At 40.3% G+C, this 22,009-nt stretch overlaps 1 protein-coding gene and 1 pseudogene across 1 annotated transcript; both read right to left on the reverse strand.

Moving 5' to 3' along the window:
- Nucleotides 1–13,436: 13,436 nt before the first annotated feature.
- On the reverse strand, nt 13,437–15,959 carry LOC132571986 (olfactory receptor 2Z1-like; annotated as a pseudogene).
- A 229-nt stretch (nt 15,960–16,188) lies between these two features.
- LOC132571987 (olfactory receptor 2T5-like) lies at nt 16,189–17,076 on the reverse strand. The gene has a single exon (XM_060238778.1). The coding sequence runs from the start codon at nt 17,035–17,037 to the stop codon at nt 16,189–16,191; it is 849 nt and encodes a 282-aa protein (XP_060094761.1). The 5' UTR covers nt 17,038–17,076.
- Nucleotides 17,077–22,009: the final 4,933 nt, after the last annotated feature.

Raw genomic sequence — 22,009 nt, forward strand, 5'->3', positions numbered from 1 at the left:
CTTGGGGAGTTTGAGAAATATTTGTATAGTGACGAAGCCCCTATTAGGGGATTGATATCGAAAATTTACAAACTGTTACTCCACTCCGTTGACACAAAACCACACTCCTATCAAGGGGCCTGGCACCGAGATCTGGGTGCCGAGCTAACTAAGGAGCAGTGGCAGGTTATTTGGGGCTCCTCCATATATAAAACGAAGGCACTAAATGTGCAACTTCAAGCCATTAAAGTTCTCACATGCTGGTATATGACTCCAGCACAATTATCCCACTCTTCCTCTACTTCACCTCTTTGTTTTAAGAACTGCGGCCAGAGAGGCACATTTTTCCACTCCTGGTGGCTTTGCCCCGTCATACAAAGCTTTTGGAGGCTAATTTACCAAGAAGTGCATGCCCTCACCTCATACTCTCCACCATTCACGCCAGAGTACGCTCTTCTGAACCTTGTAGGCGCCTCACGCGGTCCTGACCACACAGAAGAACTAGTTTCACACATGTTCGTAGCAGCTAAATTCGCAATTGCCCTGGTTTGGAAGCAACAAACTCCTCCTTCGAGACAGGCATGGTGGCTGAAATTGTGGGATTATTTTGTTTTAGATAAGCTCACCTATGATTTGGATCCTCGTTGCTCCTCCCAAACCACTTCCCTAGACTTTATGTGCAAATGGCGTCCCTTTATTGATAAAGTCTCGAAGGACAGCAGGAACCCTAATGACTCATACCATGCTATTTTGATGTCATGTCAACTAATGTTGTAGTTAGCCTTTAATAGCTAACCTTGTATGTTTCCATTTCCCTATTTTATATTGGTACATGCTACACATCTGTTGATGTCTCATCACTATTGTACCTTGAACTTTATATTAATAAAGCTTTTCAAAATAGAAAAAAAAATGTGATGGCCAGAACTCCCTTGAAGTTCAATTATGCTTGTCACACCCTTGCTTTTGGCTCCACCCCAATGTCTCTTGGCTCCACCCCCAAAGTCTCCTGGCTCCATCCCCAAAGTCCCCAGATATTTCTTGAATTGGACTTGGCAACCCTAATTGGAACAGGCAGCGGGCATCCTTTCTCCAGGTGGGAAGGATGGTGTGAGGCAATCTAAGAAGGGTAAGCAGGCGAGTATTCTCACCAGCTGCCTATTCTTTTTTTTTTTTGTATAAACAATTTTTATTAGTAACATATGGTAGCAGAACTATATCTACAACTTATAAAAACTTAAAATAAAAGAGAAACCTTTCTACCCCATATCTTACTTTTCTCCCACCCCTCCCCCCGTTACTTGACCCCCGCCAGTGTTATTTACTTAAAGAAAGCAAATATTAAAGGTACCCTTAACTATTAAAAAAAACAACCCCCCCCAAAAAGTTATATTCTTATTTTAAAAACCTTAATCATTATCAAAGATTGTCCAGTGTCCTTTTATTTTCCACTCTTTTTCTACGTATCTTCTGAATTTCTTCCACTCCAACTTAAAAAGTTCCAAATCATAGTCTCTTAGTTTTCTTGTTAATTTGTCCATTTCACTCCATGACATAACTTTTGTAATCCAATCCCATTTCTCTGGTATTTTTTCTTGCTTCCGCAGCTGCGCATACAATGTCCTAGCAGCTGAGAGCAAGTACCATATTAAAGTTCTATCTTCTTTTGGAAATTTTTCCATTTTTAATCCCAGCAGAAAAGTCTCTGCCACTTTATTGAATTCATATCCCAAAATCTTAGAAATCTCTTGCTGAATCATCTGCCAAAACATTTTAGCCCTTTCACAAGTCCACCACATATGGTAGAAAGAACCTTCGTGCTTTTTACATTTCCAACACCTATCTGGCATCTTGTTGTTCATCTTTGCTAATTTTTTTGGAGTCATATACCATCTATACATCATCTTAAAACAGTTTTCTTTAATACTATGACATGTTGCGAATTTCATAGAATTCTTCCACAGATATTCCCAAGATTCCATCTTTATTTCTTTGTTTACATTAATTGCCCATTTTATCATTTGAGATTTCACTGCTTCATCTTCTGTAGACCATTGTAAAAGTAATTTGTATACTTTTGAAATTAATTTCTCACTATCTCCAAGCAGAACTCTTTCCATTTCTGTTTGCTCCTTCCTTATTCCTTCGGTTTTAATATCATTCTCCACCAAACTTTTTATTTGTTGCATTTGAAACCAATCATATTTGTAACTTAGTTCTTCTGCAGTTTTCAGTTCTATTTTTCTACTTTGTATTTTTAGTAACTGCTTGTATGATAGCCGTTTTTCTTTGGCTGTTTTAGCCGTTATCTTTATCACTTCAGCTGGCACTATCCACAAAGGTCTCCTCTCATCACCATATTTCTTATACTTTATCCATACATTTAGTAGATTACTTCTTACATAATGGTGAGAGAAAAGGCCATCCATCTTCTTTTTTCCGTAATATAAGTATGCATGCCAGCCGAATTTTTTTCCATGGCCTTCCAGCACTAAAAGTTTTTTATTTAACAACATTGTTAAATAACGTTGTTAAACCAGACTGCCTATTCTTGAGGGCAGGTCTGGTGGAGTCATGCCTGGCAAGGACGCTGGCCTTTGCGGTCCAGATGTGGGTTTGATGGCAGCGGCTGGAGCATCGGGGGTTGGTTTGCCATTGGTTCCTGCTGGATTCGGAGGTAGGTCAGGTGATAATTTACAGGCGGAGCCTGGGCAGTTTGGCTATGGGGAGCATGGGGGCCTTCTTCAGCAGGGGCACCTGCCTCCTCTGCGTTGGGTGAGTTTCAGAATTGGGCTTGGCCATGTGGGCAAGGCGTTCCTAGTGTGTACCCAGGCGCAGGGCATCCTGGCATGGCTGGTTCCTTTATGGGGGCACCCTCAACATATGGGATGGTGCCTTTTGCTGCTTTGCCATTTGGGGAGGTTGCCTTGCCGCTGGGGGACCACTTGCTTCCCGCTACTAAGGAAAAAATATTAAAAGGGGGGTACGTGGATATTTTTTCTCTTCTCTTTCGGGAGGTTGAGAAAAAAGACAAGGAAGATATGGATGAGAAAGAGAAGAAAAAATGGAAAAAACAGAAGGTGGACAGGACCTGGGCTAATTGGCTTCCTGGGTTCTGTATTTATGCTGGGGTGACTGCGAGGGCGCAGCCGTGGCGTGCAGCATCCCTGTTCCAGTATTTGGACATAATTTATAAAGGCTATACGGCCTTTAGTGGACCAGCCTAGTTACAATATGACGAGGAATTTAGGATGAGGGATGCCCTGTATCCGTCCCTTCAGTGGGATTGGATCCATCAGCAGCTTTGGCTGCAGGTTATGCCCCCGGCTAGGCCTAATCTGGGTGATCGCTCTGATAGTAGTCACTTGGTGAGTAGGTCATCCACATCCGCTGCTGGTTCATCAGGCTCTCCCCACAGTGCAGCGGGGCAGGCGGTTCAACCCCGCATGCTCTGCTGGGAATTTGGATCCCTTGGGGTATGTAATAGGAAGGCGTGCCAGTTCAAGCACGAGTGCCCCATGTGTGGTGGTTCCACTCATTTGAGAACTGCCCTAGAACCCGTGGGCATAAAAATACAAAAAAGCCTGGCGGGAGCGGAGGAGCCTTTCCAGCTAAGAAAGGGGCCCAGCCCGATAAGGGTGGGACCTCTTGAGCAGTGGCTGTCACGGTACCCTCGAAGGGTTGATAGTTTGTATTTGTTAGAAGGTTTTAAAGTTGGGTTTAGGATCCCTTTTCAGGGTCCTCGAGTTCCGTTTATGTCAGGAAACCTTAAGTCAGTTCAGGGCTTGGAGCAGGTCGTTAGGGACAAGGTTGCAAAAGAGCTGGCTGAGGGAAGGATACTGGGTCCCTTTTCACATCCTCCAGTGAGTACTCTTAGAGTCCCACCTTTGGGTGTGGTGCCTAAAAAGGCGCCTGGTGAATTTTGTTTGATTCACCATTTGTCTTTTCCTAAGGGGAAGTCCATGAATGATGGGATCCCGGAGCACTTATGCTCTGTTAGGTACACCAGCTTTGACCAGGCTATTGCCGTGGTGAGGCGTTGCAGGGTGGGGGCAGAATTGGCGAAATGCGACATTAAGTCTGCGTTTTGCCTTTTACAGGTCCATCCCGATAATTTTGAGCTTTTAGGGTTTTCTTTTGAGGGTCAATTTTACATGGATAGAGCATTGCCAATGGGCTGCTCTGTGTCATGTTCTTCTTTTGCGCTTTTCAGCACATTTTTAGAATGGGCTGTGTGGGAGAAAGCGGGTTTGCAGGATGTCGTTCATTATTTGGATAACTACCTTTTTGTGGTTCCCGAGGGGACTGGGCGCTGTGGGCAGCTGCTGTCTGGCTTTGTTGAGCTGGTGGTGGAGCTTGGGGTTCCTTTAGCGCCTGAGAAAACTGAAGGTCCGACCCAGAGGTTGACCTTTTTGGGGATCGAGATTGACACTATTGTGCAGTTGTCTAGGGTGCCTCTTCAGAAAATAGTGGAGCTGAGGGCTAGGATTTCTACCTTTCTTCTTAAAAGGACGGTTACTTTGTTGGAGTTGCAGCAGCTAGTTGGGCACCACAACTTTGCTTGCAAATTGGTTGCTCCTGGGAGGGTTTTCCTTAGAAGGCTGTGCGATGCTACAGCAGGGTTACGCTTGCCTCAGCATAGAACTATGGTCACCTGCAGCATGAGGGATGATTTGAGGGTTTGGCAGGAATTTTTTGAGTCCTTTAATGGAGTCTCTTTTTGGAGGGACAACATGAGGCTCGAAGCTGAGCTCCAGGTCATGTCTGATGCCGCTGGATCACTGGGTTTTGGAGTCTTTCCAGGGACATCGGTGTGCGGGTAGTTGGCCTGACTCCTTGTCCTCTCCCACCACATTTGACATTGTCTTTCCCAAAGACAAGAGCTTCACTTTTGGAACCCATGCTTCCTCAATACCTAGGCCTACAGCCTACTAATTCTCTAATAATGGTTTCCACCAACCATATTGACATCAGACTGACTGGCCTGTAATTTCTTGGATTTCCTTTGGAACCCTTCTTAAAGATGGGGGTGACATTAGCTACCTTCCAGTCCTCAGGAATGGAGGCAGATTTTAATGAAAGAGTACCTATTTTGTCAGGAGAGCCACAAATTCATACTCTTGGATGTATGCCTTGTGGGCCTGGTGATTTATCAGTTAAATTGTCTATCAGTCGTAGGATCTCCTCTCTTGTCACCTCAATCTGACTCAATCACTTTCATCACTGCCTCCCAAATTTCCTCACTGGACAGCTGAGGTGACCTGGCAGCTCTATCACCAGCACAAGAATCACACAATACTTTGAAACCCTAAATGAATGGGATTAAAACATAGAAACAGAGCTGGAAGTGACCCCAAACAACATATACTGCAAACGCCTCACGCAATGAAGAAAATTCACAGCTACTCCCCCCTTCTCCAGTGACTCTGATCTATGCTCAGAGGAAGGCAAAAACCCTCCAAGATTCCTGGGCCAATCCAATCTGGAGGAAATTATGAAATGTTGAAAGGGAGAGTCAGGATGGTCAAATCTCTTCTAGATGCTTGGTGGCTGTTTGAATTCATGACACTACATGTTCAGTTACAATGAATACCGCATATGTTCAAACACAGCACTTTTTTCTTACACTTCTTTATTTTCAAAACTGCAAATTATCTATCTATCTATCTATCTATCTATCTATCTATCTATCTATCTATCTATCTATCTATCTATCTATCTTCATCATCATCATCATCATCATTATCTATCTTTCTATCTGTTTAAAAGTTTTTATTAGTTTTGAAGAATTGGGAATAGGGGATAAGAAGGGATAAGAAATAAAAGTTACAAATCAGTCTTAATCTGCATAGAGAGTACTTGCAAAAAATACTGCATCTGCCATGCTTTCTTAAAATACATAGATTGTCGCATATTATTATCTCTTAACTTTGCATCATCAACATTTTGATATTTTGTTTTATAAATCTTTTTGTTATAATATCTATTGAATTTGGCATTTCCAGTAAAAGCAATCTTATAATACAGAATACAGGAAAAAGGAGACATAAGTTCACACCAGAGAATCTTCAGAGTCTTGAGTATCTAGCCAGGCATAGAATTTCAACCAATATTTTCTTGCTTCTTCCTTAGATTTCCCAGCCAACAGCTGGGATAAAAAGTCCAGTTCTGCTGTTTCCAGAATTTTCCCCACCAAGTCCATTCTCGTGGGAATTTCCTGAAGTTTTCATCTCTGTGCCAAAAGAATCCTGGCTGCTGTATTGAAATGCGCCAACAAATATCTCATCTCTTTGGAATAGTCCTCAGGAAATATGTTCAATAAAAATAGTTCTGGTTTGAATTGAATCTGTGTCTTCATAATCTTCTGTAGTAATTCATGAACCATTTTCCAATAGTCCTTCCCCATCTCACATGTCCACCACACATGATAAAAAGAACCCACCTGTTTAGCACATTGCCAACATTTGTTAGTGACAGCAAAGGGTTCATTGAAGTTCCAAAATAATCAGACTTGTCTTTGTTAAAAGCTAAGTTCCATTTATTGATTACAACAATGTTACTCTCTACTGGTAGGCATTGAAAGTGATAAGGGATAGCTTGATACATTGGCATATATGGGCACACATCAAAGGAAGGCTCTTTAAACCATTTCTCATAATAAAACTACAGTCCATTCTGCAAGTGATACTTTCACACGCCGCATTATCTCTTCCTGGAGATGGCTGCACTCTCCCCCCTGGTGATGTCCTTGCTCCGTTTAAAAGGCACCAGAGAGGCTAGCTTGGCGCTTTGCACTTCAAAGGTTTCACTGACCTTTGGAGTTCTGGCAACCTTGGTTCCCACCCCTCCTTTTTTCTCTAGCAAAGCACAGGGGTTAGTAATGTAGGGGCTTATTCAGTAATGTGGTTAGTAAGCAGGAAATATATAGGATCACACAATACAGTTGCTTTAATGAATCACAAGCTGACAGTTAGACATATTAGTATACATCTTACACAACTTCTGTGGAGTCATGTACCATCTGTAAAACATCTTATACAAGTTTTCTTTAAAGATCACTGACCTTGCTAATTTAATATTGAATTTCCACAATCTCTCCCATTCTTCTAACATAATATTATGACCCAAGTTTTTCGCCTATTGGACCATGCAGTCTTTTACAACTTCATCTTGCATCTTCATCTGTAATAGGTACGCATATAGTTTAGAGATTAGCTTTTCTTGAGGACCTAGAATAATTTTATCAAATGGGTATTGTTCTGTGTTAAAGCCTATCGACTTGTCTTTGACATACCTAGATTCGACTTGCATTCTCAACCACCAATTCATTTTAATGTCCAGGCTTTCTAACTCTTCTCTGGTTTTCAGTTGATTGTCTTTTCCCAACAGGTCATCATATCTATAACTCTGGTTAGGTTTTAAAAGATTTGGATGAGTGAATGCTTCCACTGGAGATACCCATCTTGGAATTTTCTGATAAATTCTCATTTTTAACCATGACCATGTGTGATACAAAGATTTCCAAAACCAATGGTTCTTAAAATAGGAATGTCCTTTAAGTCTTTGATACCATAGATACATATGCCAACCCAGATTGAGATCATTTTATTTATTTATTTATTTATTTATTACTTTCAATTTATATCCCGCCCTCTCCGCAAGCGGACTCAGGGTGGCTTACAACATCATAAAATACAATCAATATGTCCCTCTAACAGCAATTGCCTCTTCTCATTCAATAGTATCCGGTCTCTTACCCACAAGAACACAGAAGCTTTATAATACAATTGCCAATCTTGAAGGCCCATATCTGCTCTCAATTTAGAATCTTGCAGGATCTTTAGTTTTATTCTTGGTATTTTGCCTTGCCAAATATATTTAGAAACCATCTTATTCAATTCCTGAAAAAAACCACTATTTAAAAATACTGGGATAGTTTGAAATAGAAATAATAGCCTTGGGAGGATATTTATCTTTATTAAGGCTATTCTTCCCATTAAGGATAAATTCAAATCATGCCATTTTCCCAGGTCTTTTTAAATTTATTTTAGTAGTTTATCATAGTTGTCCATTTTTAAACCGCTGCACTTATTTGAAATAAGTACACCTTTTCTCATACAAAAACCCTGATTTTGTTGAAGAGATTGAATTTGTTCTATCATCAAAATCTTTGTCAAAAAATTTGTTTTGTGGTAGTTGATCTTCAGTCCTGCCCAGTAACTAAATTGAGTGATCTTATTTATAAGACAGTCTATTGAGTCTATTGGTTGCTCTGATATAAAAACTAGGTCATCTGCAAAAGCTCTCAATTTGTATTGTTCACCTTTTACCACCGCTCCCTAGATACTTGTATCTTCTCTTATCTGGTTATTCAATATCTCTAAACATAAAATAAAAAGGAGTGGTGACAGTGGGCAACCTTGTCTTATACCTTTTTGAATATTAATTGCTTCTGTTAGTTCACCATAACCCTTCCTCTTTGGAAAGAGTATATTGATTCTACTGCTCTCAAGAAATTTTCACCACATTCCAGTTGTAACATAAATTGCCAACGAACATTTTCAAAGGCCTTCTCAGTGTCCAAACAAATTAGTGCCAGTTGTTTCTCTGGATGACTCATAATATTCCAATATATTACAAACTGTTCTAACATTACCTTTCAAATATCTTCTAGGAAGGAATCCAGCCTGGTCTTGATGTATTGTAGACTGTAGAACTTTCTTCAAACGTTGTGCCAATATTGGAGCAAAGATTTTATAATCCACATTTAAAAGAGAGATTGGATGATAGTTTTTTATATCTTTCAGATCTGCACCTTCTTTTGGGATTAAGGATATTGTAGCTTCTTGCCATGAAGCTGGTATTTGGCCGTCTTGAATCTTTTCAAGGAGACGTTTAAATGATAACAGTAAGGACTCCTCATAACCTTTGTAGAATTCCGCAGGCAGTCCATCTGGACCCAGGGCTTTACCATTGTTTTGAGATGTCATTATGTCTCCAAGTTCCCTTATTGTTTTTGTTGTTCTTCTGTAAATTTATTAAGATTATTTTGGTTAATATAATCTTCTAAATCTGTTTTGTGAACTTGTTTATCTTCATATAGCTTTTTATAAAATTGTTCCACAATTTGACATATCTCCTGTTTTTGAACTTTCTCTTTATTATTCTCATCTTTCAAAACTGGTATTATTCTTTTGGCATTCTCTTTTCTCATTCTATAGGCCAACCACCTTCCAGGTTAATTGGCATGCTCAAAAAAGTGTTGTCTGGCATATCTCAATTTTCTCTCCATCTCCTCTATGAGTAACAAGTTCAATTGATGTTGTGTTTCTTTCACCTCATTTTGGAACTCCTGTTTTGTCGGTTGCGTTTTAAGTTCTTTTCAGCTTCTCCAGCTTGCAACATTAGTTTTTGAAAATTTTCAGTTCTTTCTTTTTCTTTGCACTATATCTAATTGTGAGGCCCCTGAAGTATGCTTTAGCAGTATCCCAAACTACTTGCATCTTTACATCTTGTGTTATGTTCCGTTATCTGGTCTTCCTCCTTTTAACAGGAGAATTGAGTCCATTCACATTAATATAAATTATTGATGCCATTATGGATTTTTCTTATCACTCTCTTTTTTTTATCTTTTTTAGTCTGCAGTCTTGTCGGGTATTTCCATGATTCATTTGGATTCTCTTCACCAGAGCTTTCTTCTTCCTCTTCATCATCCTTTTCCTTACCCTCTTTTCCCTTCACTCTATCCAGAAAATTCTGGGCTTTGAAAATGGAGTTTATCCTGTACCTGTTCTCTTCATAAGTAAAAAGGAGGCCTTCTGGCATTAGCCATGTATAGGGTATTTCTCTTTCTCTCAGGAAGCCTGTCAAAGCTTGGTATTCTCTCCTCTTTTGTCTCACTGGCCATGGTACCTCTCTCAAAATTTTCACCATATTTCCAGCTATCATCATTGGTTTGTCTCTTGCTTGCTTCAAAATATCATCTCTGGTCCTCTTTCTTGTAAGTTTCAAGTGAACTTTACTGGGCAATTTATTCCATCTCGTAAAGCTTGATGGCACTCGTCTTACTTGATCAAACTCTTCTTCCATCCTTTGAGGAGTCACCTGTAGAAATTCAGCCAAGGCTTCACTTAATATTTTCTGTAGATCTTCAGTTTTATCTTCTGGTATGTTTTGAAACCTCAGCATATAGGCAGCTCTGTCTGTTTCCACTTGCAAGAGTCTGGAATCATGTATGTTCTGTTCTTTTCCCAGTTGTTCCACCTTTTGTGTATTATCTGTCACCTGGGCATCTAATGCCTTTAAGGCTTTATTAATCTCTGCTGTCTGTTTGCTGTTCTCCAAAAGTTCTTGTTTGATCTCTGCCATCTGCTCTCCTTTACTAGTCAGCTGTGCTATGGCTGTTAGTAGAGTATTTTGCATCTCTTTCAGATCTTCCTGTATGGTCGTAAATTTCCCTGGCCCAGATGAGGAGCTGGGTGAAGATATTGGTGGTTTGCCTTCTCGATTATCTTTTTTTTAAATTGTTTCTTTAAAGCCAATCGCGGCTTTATTTTCCATCCTTATTAATATAATTGCACTCACAACCACAAGATCCATATGCTGCCTCTTAGGGATTTGCTTTGGAACTCAATATTCCTGTTTATAGTAGATAAGCTAATCTCTGCCAGACAGTGCCAGTATTATAGAGTGATTTTAAAAGGAAAACAGCCTTCTAGCTTCTGTCAACAATTTGCCAGACCCAAAACAATGATATGACTAGTAGTAAACAAAATCTTTTTAGTACAACATCCTTAGTGCCACTTAGCCAAAACAGTTAAACTCACTAAAACAGAAACGGTTTTGGCGACGCGCTGTTAGGAACGGCTCGGACCAGCACATCCAGAGCCGCTTCTAAATCTGACAGCGGAGGGGAGACTGGGACCCAGGAAGGGTCCTGGAAGGCAAGCAGCTCGAGCAGTCGAATGGGGGTGACAGTGGCGGCTGCCCTCTGATCCCAGCTCGCTCCAAGCCTTGCTGTCTCGAGATCGCCATTTTTAAATAGCTCGAGGGTTGACTGCCGGACTTTTCCTTTTCTTCTTTTGAATTAAGCAACTCTGCATCAGTGGGACAAGCTGCATCACTATTATGAAGACTAAGTTTTCTTCTTTTCACTACTGAATCCTGAGGCATTGTTTTAGACAAGCAGGAAAAGCAGAGAGCTGGGACTAAAGCAGAACTCAGACAAAGGCAAAAGCAGAAAAAGTGGGGGGACTCTCTCTCTTTCTCTTTCAAGGCTTCCAAAAGTTTCTGCCTAACCTGGTGATGTTTATAATCCCTGCATGAGAAATATGAATCACACTAATTTCTAAACATAGAAGAGACTTGATGGCTGAATTTAACTGATCTGTTTTAAACCTCTTTCTGGAGAAAGATTTGACTTTGGGAAAGTTGTTTGCAAGTATATATGGATGAGAAGGACAGCAGGCTTAAGAAGTAATTTGAAGCCTATGTTGAAGTGCTCTGAACAAATTTATGTGAGCTCCAACTAGACACTTAAATCCTGGTAGGCTTTATATACTGGATTATAAAACATAACCTGATTGTTGGTTGAAGGAAGAATGACTGTGCAAATTTTCAAAGTGGATTATAATTCTCTGATGGTGGATGTTATGGATATTGTCACAAGCTGGGGCCAGGTCAGGCGAAGTCCAGGGGCAGTCCAAGGTCTGTAGCTGGTGAGCAAAGAGGGTCCGATGCACCAAAACCGAATCACAGTCCAGGTATCACAGGTCAGAGGTCCAGGAGCCGAAGTCCGGGGGTCCAGAAGTCAAAGCCAAAGTCAGGGGGTCCAGAAGCCAAAGTCAGAATCAAAATATAAATCAAATAGAAATCAAATCAAAATATAAGAAGCCGAAGTGGATGCTAGAATGCCAGGTAAGCAACTAGTTGCTTCCACAAAGCCCCCTCCCAAAGCTCACAGCTATATAGCCCTCTGCTGTCTGTTGCCCATTTAGGCTAAGTGCTGACTCAGAGGGCGGCCAGGATCCTGCTGAGACTCACGCATCCTTACTTCTAGAAGAGCCAGGATCCTTTCAAAACTCAGGGCTCAGGGAGCATCTTGCTCGTGAGCGTGCCGCCCTCCTCCGATCCCTGAGGTCCTGACGAAGGCGGTCACGCACACGAGCCACCCGAGAGGGTGAGGCAGGGGGACTTGGGTCTTCTCCTGCAGGAGGCAGGGACACTGGTGCAGGTGGCCAGGGCCCTGGTGCAGGTGGCAGGGGCACAGTTTCTTCTGCAGGCTCAGCTTCTTCTGCAGGGTCCCCAGCACCCATGACAGATATAACCCTTTAATTTTGTTTTTATTTTTTATAAAGTTTGAATATTTTTGGCTTTTGATTCATTTTTCCATTTTTCCTCTTTTTATATACCATATTTGGAGTCTTTCTTATTTTTGTTACTGCCTTTTTGGGAGTGTCTGGTTCAATTTGTGTTTTTCTTTTTCTCTTGGGTTGTTTGTTTAATTTTTGATCTCACTTGTGGATTATAAATAGGGCATTCAGCCCTGGATTATAAATTTACACCTTGAAGCAGTCGGATGATCCTGTTGTGACTTGGATTTTAATTGAGCTATCATTGGTAGAAGACCTGTTATAGTGAACTAATCTAGCTATCTATCATCTATTTAATTAATATATCATTAGAAAGATAATGAATTTTAACAATTACAATAAAGTATTTGTAATTTAATCATTATAACACTTACTTCTTTCATCCACTAGCCTCTGTTTAAAAAACTCCAAAGAAGAGCTCACCACCTCGCGAGGAGGTCTGTTCCGTAGATGAACTGCTCTAACTCAATATGAATTTTTTGGAAGTAGACATACTAGTTTCTTTTGTGGTTTCTCAGCACGCAAGAGAAAACTATGGTATTTTCTCTGATCAAAATAACAGAATTCAACAGTAAATTTTACATGAAAATTGACATGGGTTTTTGCATATAAATTGCATTAAATGCCTAATAGTACCAGAGGGGGATAGTCAGATAGTCAGACTAGGATACTGATGGAACCTGGGTTTAAATACCCATTTTGGTAAGGGAGGTGACTATGGGTTTGTTACTTTCTCTGAGTCTAACCTACCTCACACAATTGTTGTGAGGGTTAAATAGAAGAGCAGAGAGTGAAGTCATAAGCTACTTTGGTCCCACTGGAGAGAAAGGCAAGGTATAAAACAAGTAAACAATAATGGAAACATTTCCCTTAAATGCCATTAAAATGTTATTAAAATGGTGCATTTTACAAAATTGCCATCAAATAAACAGAATAGGGAAACCAGCAAAGAAAATACGTGGAATGTCGAGTGGGAGGAGAGAACCTCAGAAAATAACATGTATAAAACCAAAAGACATACAAAAATTGGCATATTCAGGCTTCCCTTGAAAAAAACATTTGCCAGAAAACTCACGCAAGCATTTGCTACTTTTTCTGAGATGCGGTGTTTTTTCTGAGTACTTTCTTTAGTGCTCTTAACACATCTTGATTCCTCAAGCTGTAGAGAAGGGGGTTCAGTGCAGGAGTAACAACAGTACAAAACAATGAAACCATATCGTCCTGGTATGGCATTTGGTAGGATCTGGGCCTCAAATACTTGAACATGGCTGCCCCGTAGAAGAGTTCCACCACACTCGAGTGAGACAGGCAGGTGCCAAGTGCTTTGTGTGTCCTTTCGGCTGAACGGACCCTCAGGACTGTTGCAAGAATGCACGTGTAGGAGAACAAGATGAAAGAGGAAGGGATGATAAGCAAGGTAATGCCACTAATAATCAGAGTCTTTTCAAAGTGAGACATATCAGAACAAGACAGCTTCAGCATTGAAGGGAGGTCGCAGAAGATATGGTGAATCACATTTGACTTACAGTAGTATAATGGCAGCACATAAACGCTGGGAACTAAAGCATGCAGAAATGCACCAAACAAAACAACCACAGTCAGAATGATACAGATATTCCTCCTCATGAGAACGGGGTATTGCAAAGGCTTGCATATTGCCACATACCTATCATATGACATCACAGCAAGGAGAAGGCATTCTGCCTCGCCCCATCACCAGTATGAAAAATATCTGGGCTGATCATCCATTCAAAGAAATAATGTTTTTCTTCATTAAAAAATCTAGAGTCCAAATCCCACCTACATCAGAATTTGAGACAAATTAGGGAGGGTTTTTTTTAACAATGGTATAATTTCCTGAAATTAATGGCAATTTGCTTTGGTTTGGGAACAGTTCCCCATGTGCATGGGTTGTTGGGAATAACTGAACATTTCATGATATTAAAAAGGCACCATTATATCATCAATTGCCCACATTACATATTATCAGAGAGCCAGTGGGGTGTAGTGGTTAAGTGCGCGAACTCTGATCTGGAAGAACTGGGTTTGATTCCACCTCTCCTCCAATTGCAGCTGTTGGAATGGCCTTGGGTCAGCCATAGATCTCATAGGAGTTGTCCTTGAAAAGGCAGCTTCTGTAAGAGCTCTCTCAGCCCCACCTACCTCACAGGGTGTCTGTTGTGGGGGGGGCAGAAGGTAAAAGATTGTGACTGATCAGCATGAGTTTAGAGAGATTTTTCTGAAAATGAAGTTACTTCAGAAGAAGAGGCAGGTTTGGGGGAGTGCCCTGGAAGTGGGGTTTTGGTTCAGTGTGCCCCGGAAGTGACATCACTTGGCCCTTGACACCACAGGAAATGACATAACTCCTGTCTCCTGGCACCACCTCCAAAGTCTCCTGGCTCCACCCCCAAATTTTAGTGGGCCATGAAGGAGAAGTATAAAAATAACCAGGCCATGGGAAAGAAGAGTTTGGGAAACCCTGGTCTAGCTCATCAAGGATCCAGACTCTTCCTTTTAATAATGGATGGATGAAGGTATGAATGAGGGTTTCTTTTTGTTTGTTTTGACAAATATTTCCTGTAGCCACCATTTTCTTTTTCTCCCTCCCCCCCCACCCAAGATGGCAGATACAGTGATTTCAGTCTTTAACTTTCACACAGAACGCTCATCTTGGTGTCAAAATACATGTTTTGGGGATCAATAAAGCCAAATACATTATTAGTTGTAAAGCAGTTTTTACCATCCCTGTATCATAGATTGGGGGTCGGGGAGAAGCAGGATTTTGCTTAGAAGTTCAGTGGCTCTTTCTATCAGTTTGGTGGAGTGGTTAAGTGTGCGGACTCTTATTTGGGAGAACTGGATTTGATTCTCCACTCCTCCACTTGGAGCTGCTGGAATGGCCTTGGGTCAGCCATAGCTCTCACAGAGGTTGTCTTTGAAAAGGCAGTTTCTGTGAGAGCTCTCTCAGCCCTACCCACTTCACAGGGTGTCTTTTGTGAGGGGGGGGGGGAGGTAAAGGAGATTGTGACCGCCCTGAGACTCTGAGATTCAGAGTATAAGGTGGGATATAAATCCAATTCCTCCTTCTTAAAGACCAATAACATTTATTATTTTATTATTTATTCTATTTCTGAATTGCCCAATCGCTACTTACGCAGGGCTCTGAACAATGTACAGTAACATATATTACATTAAAACAATATAATTAAAACACACACCACAATATTTTGCTATTTAATGAAGTGAGCCCTGACTCCTGAGAGCTTGTACTCGAATATGTCTGGTTAATCTTCAGGTTGGTACTGGAACTTTGTTCTATTATGCTGCAACAAACGGACACAGCTCTTCCTCTAGAATTTTGTTTAAGGTCACTTACAGCATCATACTATAAGGCATGGCAAATAATGTGAGTTCACTAAAGTGGATACATTACTGTTGCTGACATTAACCCACCCTGGGTCTCTGTGTTCTTACATACATGTCACTTGTTCACACACATGTAAAAGCACATTCATTCTCTGTGTGCCACCACCCCAAGTTAAGTGCCCGTTATGGTAATGAAAATTAAACTTTGCTTCTGTTATGTTGCTTTCTCTTGCAATTACCCATGTAACAGGCTCATAGATTACACAAACAGCTTCTTCTGTTTTCTGTGCCTGCCCAAATCATTTATAAAATGAGTGTTTCACAAAGAGTTTTCTCAGTGCTAAAATTAATTAAATGAAAATTAAACTTTGCTTCTGTTATCATAAGTTGATTTCTCTCATAATTAGCCCTGTGACAAGCTCAGAGATTACACAAAACCAACTTCCTTTGTTTTCCATGCCTGCCCAAAACATTAATGCAATGCATATTTTGCAAAAAGTTTTCTTAGTGCTGCTGACACATCCCGGTTTCTCAGACTGTATATGAAAGGGTTCATTGTGGCAGGAACAATAGTACAAAACACGGTATTAGTCATGGACTTTTGCGCTGAATAGGAAGATACAGGTGTCATGTATGTCAACATAGATGCTCCATAGAAAAGCCCCACCACGCACAAGTGGGACAGGCAGGTACCCACAGCTTTGTGGCTTCTCTTAGAGGAATGAGGTCCTAGGACTTGCAGGAGGATGGCTATGTAGGAAGCAAGGATGACTGAGACTGGGATGAGGAACACCAGGAAATCCCCAATGTATATTGTTCTTTCAAATGCAGAATTGTCAGAGCAGGACAACTGAACAAGGGCTGGGTAATCGCACATGTTGTGTTTAATCACATTGGACTTGCAGTAGGGAAGAGGAAGCACATAAAAAGAACATGTTAGAGCCTGTACACAAGACCAGAACCAGACACCCACTGACATGATGTAGCATATTCTTCTCCTCATGAGGAATGGATATTGCAAAGGCCTGCAGATGGCCACATACCTGTCATATGACATGGTAGCCAAAATGAGGCATTCTGCTCCTCCCAAGGTCAGTGTGATGAAAATTTGTGTGACACATGCATACAGTGAAATGTTGTATTTCTGGGTTACAAAATTTACCATGGTTTGGGGAATAATCGAGAGAACCTGGCAGAGATCCATGAAGGCTAACTGGCTAAGGAAAAAGTACATTGGTGTCTGCAGTCCAGAGTCCATTTTAATTAGAATCAAAAGAAAACTATTCCCAATCAAAGCAATTAGAAACATTATGAGATTCATTCCAAGAAAGATGGTGGGTGCCTTATGATACAGAAGACCAGCAAGAACAAATTCTGTCCAAGATGTTGTATTCTTCTCTCCCTTTGTTACATCCTTTGCAATCATTTCACTTAAAAATAACAATATAATGGAATCAGTCATTAAGTACTGTATCAAAATTGGAGTAATATCCATTACTAATATTACCTTAAAAAGTAGAAGTTAGCTTGCCTGGGGAATTATAGATGTTTCTATGCAAATGCTAGAAGTGTTCGAAGAAAAATTGGTGAATTGGAATGTTTTGTGTTGGGAGAAAACATAGACATTGTGGGAATTTCAGAAACTTGGTGGAATGAGGAGAATCAGTGGGACACGGTGATTCCTGGATATAAGTTATATTGGAAGGATAGGAAGGGAAGGATTGGAGGTAGGGTGGCTCTGTATGTCAGAGAGAATATATGGTCCAGTAAGACTGAGGTCAGAGAATTAGATTCCCTTCTAGAAATGCTTTGGGTTGAAATAGAGGGATTTGGTCCTAAGTAATGCCCAAGACTTGGTGAGAGATGTAAACGTGATCGCACTGCTTGGGAGCAGTGACCATAACGTTATTGATTTCACCATTTGTATAAATTTCTTCAAATATATTAGAAGCAGGAAACCAGCCAGGGAGGCAGTGGGGCCCTTGGATGACCAAGGGGTCAAAGGATTACTGAAGGAGGATAAGGAAATGGCTGAGAAGCTGAATGCATTTTTTGCCTCTGTCTTCACTGTGGAAGATGAAAAGTGTTTGTCCTCTCCAGAACCACTAATTTTGGAAGGGGTGTTGAAAGACCTGAGTCAGATTGAGGTGACAAAAAAGGAGGTTCTACAACTGATAGATGAATTAAAAACTAATAAGTCACCAGGTCCGGATGGTTCTGAAAGAACTCAAAGTTGAACTTCTGGATCTTCTGACAAAAATCTGTAATCTTTCATTGAAATCTGCCTCCGTTCCTGAGTACTGGAAGGTAGCAAATGTCACCCCCATCTTTAAAAAGGGTTCCAGAGGAGATCCAGGAAATTACAGGCCAGTCAGTCTGACTTCAATACCAGGAAGGTTGGTAGAAACCATTATCAAGGACAGAATGAGTAGGCACATTGATGAACACGGGTTGTTGAGGAAGACTCAGCATGGGTTCTGTAAGGGAAGATCTTGCCTCACTAACCTGTTACATTTCTTTGAGGGGGTGAACAAATATATGGACAAAGGAGACCAAATAGATTTTGTTTACCTTGACTTCCAGAAAGCTTTTGATAAAGTTCCTCATTAAAGGCTCCTTAGAAAGCTCGAGAGTCATGGAGTAAAAGGACAGGTCCTCTCGTGGATCAAAAACTGGCTGATTAATAAGAAGCAGAGAGTGAGTATAAATGGGCAGTCTTCGCAGTGGAAGACGGTAAGCAGTGGGGTGCCGTAGGGCTCAGTACTGGGTCCCATGCTCTTTAACTTGTTCATAAATGATTTGGAGTTGGGAGTGAGCAGTGAAGTGGCCAAGTTTGCAGATGACACTAAATTTTTTGGGGTGGTGAGAACCACAGAGGATTATGAGGCACTCCAAAGGGATCTGTTGAGGCTGGGTGAGTGGGCGTCAACGTGGCAGATGCGGTTCAATGTGGCCAAGTGCAAAGTAATGCACATTGGGGCCAAGAATCCCTGCTACAAATACAAGTTGATGGGGTGTGAACTGGCAGAGACTGACCAAGAGAGAGATCTTGGGGTCGTGGTAGATAACTCACTGAAAATGTCAAGACAGTGTATGATTGCAGTAAAGAAGGCCAACGCCATGCTGGGAATTATTAGGAAGGGAATAGATAACAAATCAGCCAGTATCATAATGCCCCTGTGTAAATCGATGGTGCGGTCTCATTTGGAGTACTGTGTGCAGTTCTGGTCGCCGCACCTCAAAAAGGATATTATAACATTGGAGAAAGTCTAGAAAAGGGCAACTAGAATGATTAAAGGGTTGGAACTCTTTCCCTATGAAGAAAGGTTGAAACGCTTGGGGCTTTTTAGCTTGGAGAAACGTCGCCTGCGGGGTGACATGATAGAGGTTTACAAGATAATGCATGGGATGGAGAAAACAGAGAAAGAAGTACTTTTCTCCCTTTCTCACAATACAAGAACTCGTGGGCATTCGATGAAATTGCTGAGCAGTCAGGTTAAAACGGATAAAAGGAAGTACTTCTTCACCCAAGGAAGTACTTCTTTGCCATATATATATATATATATATATATATATATATATATATATATATATATATATATATATATATACACACACATATATATATATACATATATATACATATATATATACATACATATATATATATATATATATATACATACATATATATATATACATATATACATATATACATATATATATATATATATATACAGTATTTTTTGCACCATAAGACTCACTTTTCCCCCCCAAAAAAGTGGAGGGAAAAGTGTGTGCGTCTTAAGGAGCGAATACTGCAAAAAATTCACACAAATGCCTCTAAATTCACACAAACGGCTCTAAAAACTAGGTGCGTCTTATGTTCAGGTGCGTCTTATGGAGCGAAAAATACGGTATATATATATATATATATATATATATATATATATATATATATATATATATATATATGTTAAACTGGATGGGCCATTGGCCTGATCCAACATGGCTTCTCTTATGTTCTTATGTTCTTAATTTGAAAAAAATCCTTACAGAAAGTCTTTGTTTTGTATCATCATAAAGTTTCAACCAGGGCATTTTCCCCCTCTGGAAAAAGAGGTGCCGGAAGTCTCGAGAGGGAAATGAAGGACAAACACATGTATGCCCTTCATGAACTTTAAACATATTTTGATAATTTTATTTTCCACAAAGAGGTTCCAGAACTTTATTCCACCATGTTCCCCCATAAAAAAGCCCTGGTTTCAGCCATATGTATGCAGATAGGCACTCTGATTTATTTGAACATGAATGGAGTTGCTGGAACTCAAATCTTACCTATTCTGTGCCAGATCTTATCCATTTGTGAACATACAAGAAACTACCTTATACTAAATCAGACCTTTGGTCCTTCAAATTCAGTATATAGGGTAGCTCTAGAAATTGGCAGCAATTCATCTCCAGCAGTTCCTAGAGCTACCTATGTCACTTCCAGTTTTCTACTGGAAGCTACAGGAATGCACAGCAAGAACTTGTGAAAAGGACCAATCACCTGCTAATGTTCCTTCTAAGTTCCACAGTGTTGTGAGCAGAAATTCTACCTTGTGAGGGAAAAAAGCTGCTAGCCTTAAAATTGTGAGTGAACCTCCATATAATTGTTGTGTAAATTACTTTTTTTGGAAGATTACTTCCATAAAATCTCAGAGAAAATTCTTTTAAATTACATTTAAATTGTATTTTAAAATAATTTAAATGCTATAAGAGAAAACAGAATCAAGTCAAATTTCATCCACCCCTATCCAATATATTGGTAGACCTCTCCTCCGGAGAACAGGTCTACTTGCTCCTTTCCACTATATTAGTAGACCTAGCCTTGAACTGTCACCCTGTGCTAAGCCTTAGAAAGGGGGGGAGGGGGGGCAGTTCTTGCAGTCTACTTTTTTTTTAATAGTGAAATATGACAACCACCATTATAGGTCAAGCATAATAGAGGAGGAACAATCACTGTCAGAACCCTGCGTAACATAGCAAACAGAAAGTTGTTTAAATGTTAATCTAACCAAACTACTTATTTATTCAAATATTTATATCTCACTTCTCCCTTGATACAAGGCAGGTTACAAATCATACTGAAAAGCATAATAGGGGTGTGCATTTTTCCTGTTTCCATTGTAGCCTATGGGGACTGTTATAGCCAATGGGCCCCATAGGCTATAATGGAGAATAAATTTGGGGGGGATCTGGGGCTCCGAGGGGGCTGTTTTTTGAGGTGGGTGCACCAAATTTACAGCATAGATACTGGTGCCTCTCCTCAAAAATCTCCTCAAGTTTCGAAAATATTGGACCGAGGCGTCAAATTTTATGGGCCCCAGAAAGAGGTGCCCCCATCTTCAATTGTTTCCATAGGACAGCCAGTATCAACCAAAACATCAATATATTCAAATACTAGATTGAAAGAGCACTTAACATTGTTTTACAATATGTTTTATATATTTCATCTATGATGTATTCTTATTTTTATGTTTGGCTTATAATAATATTGGTTTTTATGACCTTGAATGTGAGCTGCCCTGAGCCTGCCTTGGCGGGAAGGGCGGGATATAAGTCTAATAAATAAATAAATTGTTTCCAATAAACAGGAAAGAATGCCTTGTGGGCTGTAGCAGAAATACCTTGAGCTGCCAGTTAAAATTTTGTGCACCAGCACACCCTAGCACAGCTTAGAGGGAACTATGATCACTACCTCTCAGCCTAAACTATTTCATAGAGTTGTTATTAATATAAAGAGGAGGGAGGAACCAATTCACACACCACATTAAAGTAAAATTCAACTGAAAATAATAAAAGTGGGTTACAGCTCAGTGCTGCAAAATCCTGAGGAGTCTTCCCTCCCTCTCCCCGCCCCAAGTCAGAATATGGCATGAAGCAGAATCCTGATTTTTACCCACATTTAATACTCCAACAGCTGGAAGTTTGTATCTGAGATGGCCGCATGATGTTGGTGCTTCCCTTTAAATCCTTTTTATGGGTCTGAGTCCAGAATACATGATTCCACCCCTGCATGAAGGAATGCATTCTGACATGTTTGTCTTTCAATATTAGTGTAAAATTCCTGAAGTTTCAGCTTCTGTCAAAGTGACGGTCAACTTCAGGAAAGCTTCCTCAGCCATTATGGAACTATGGTAGTTGCCTCTCAAGTTTTCCAGATTTAGGATTCTGACTCATTTAAAGTCTTACTTTGACATACTGTTAATAGTATATGGTTCAATTAAATTATACTTATTTTCTGATTA

This window comes from Heteronotia binoei, chromosome 5 (genome assembly GCF_032191835.1).
Source record: "Heteronotia binoei isolate CCM8104 ecotype False Entrance Well chromosome 5, APGP_CSIRO_Hbin_v1, whole genome shotgun sequence".
In the NCBI taxonomy this organism is placed as follows: Eukaryota; Metazoa; Chordata; class Lepidosauria; order Squamata; family Gekkonidae; genus Heteronotia; species Heteronotia binoei.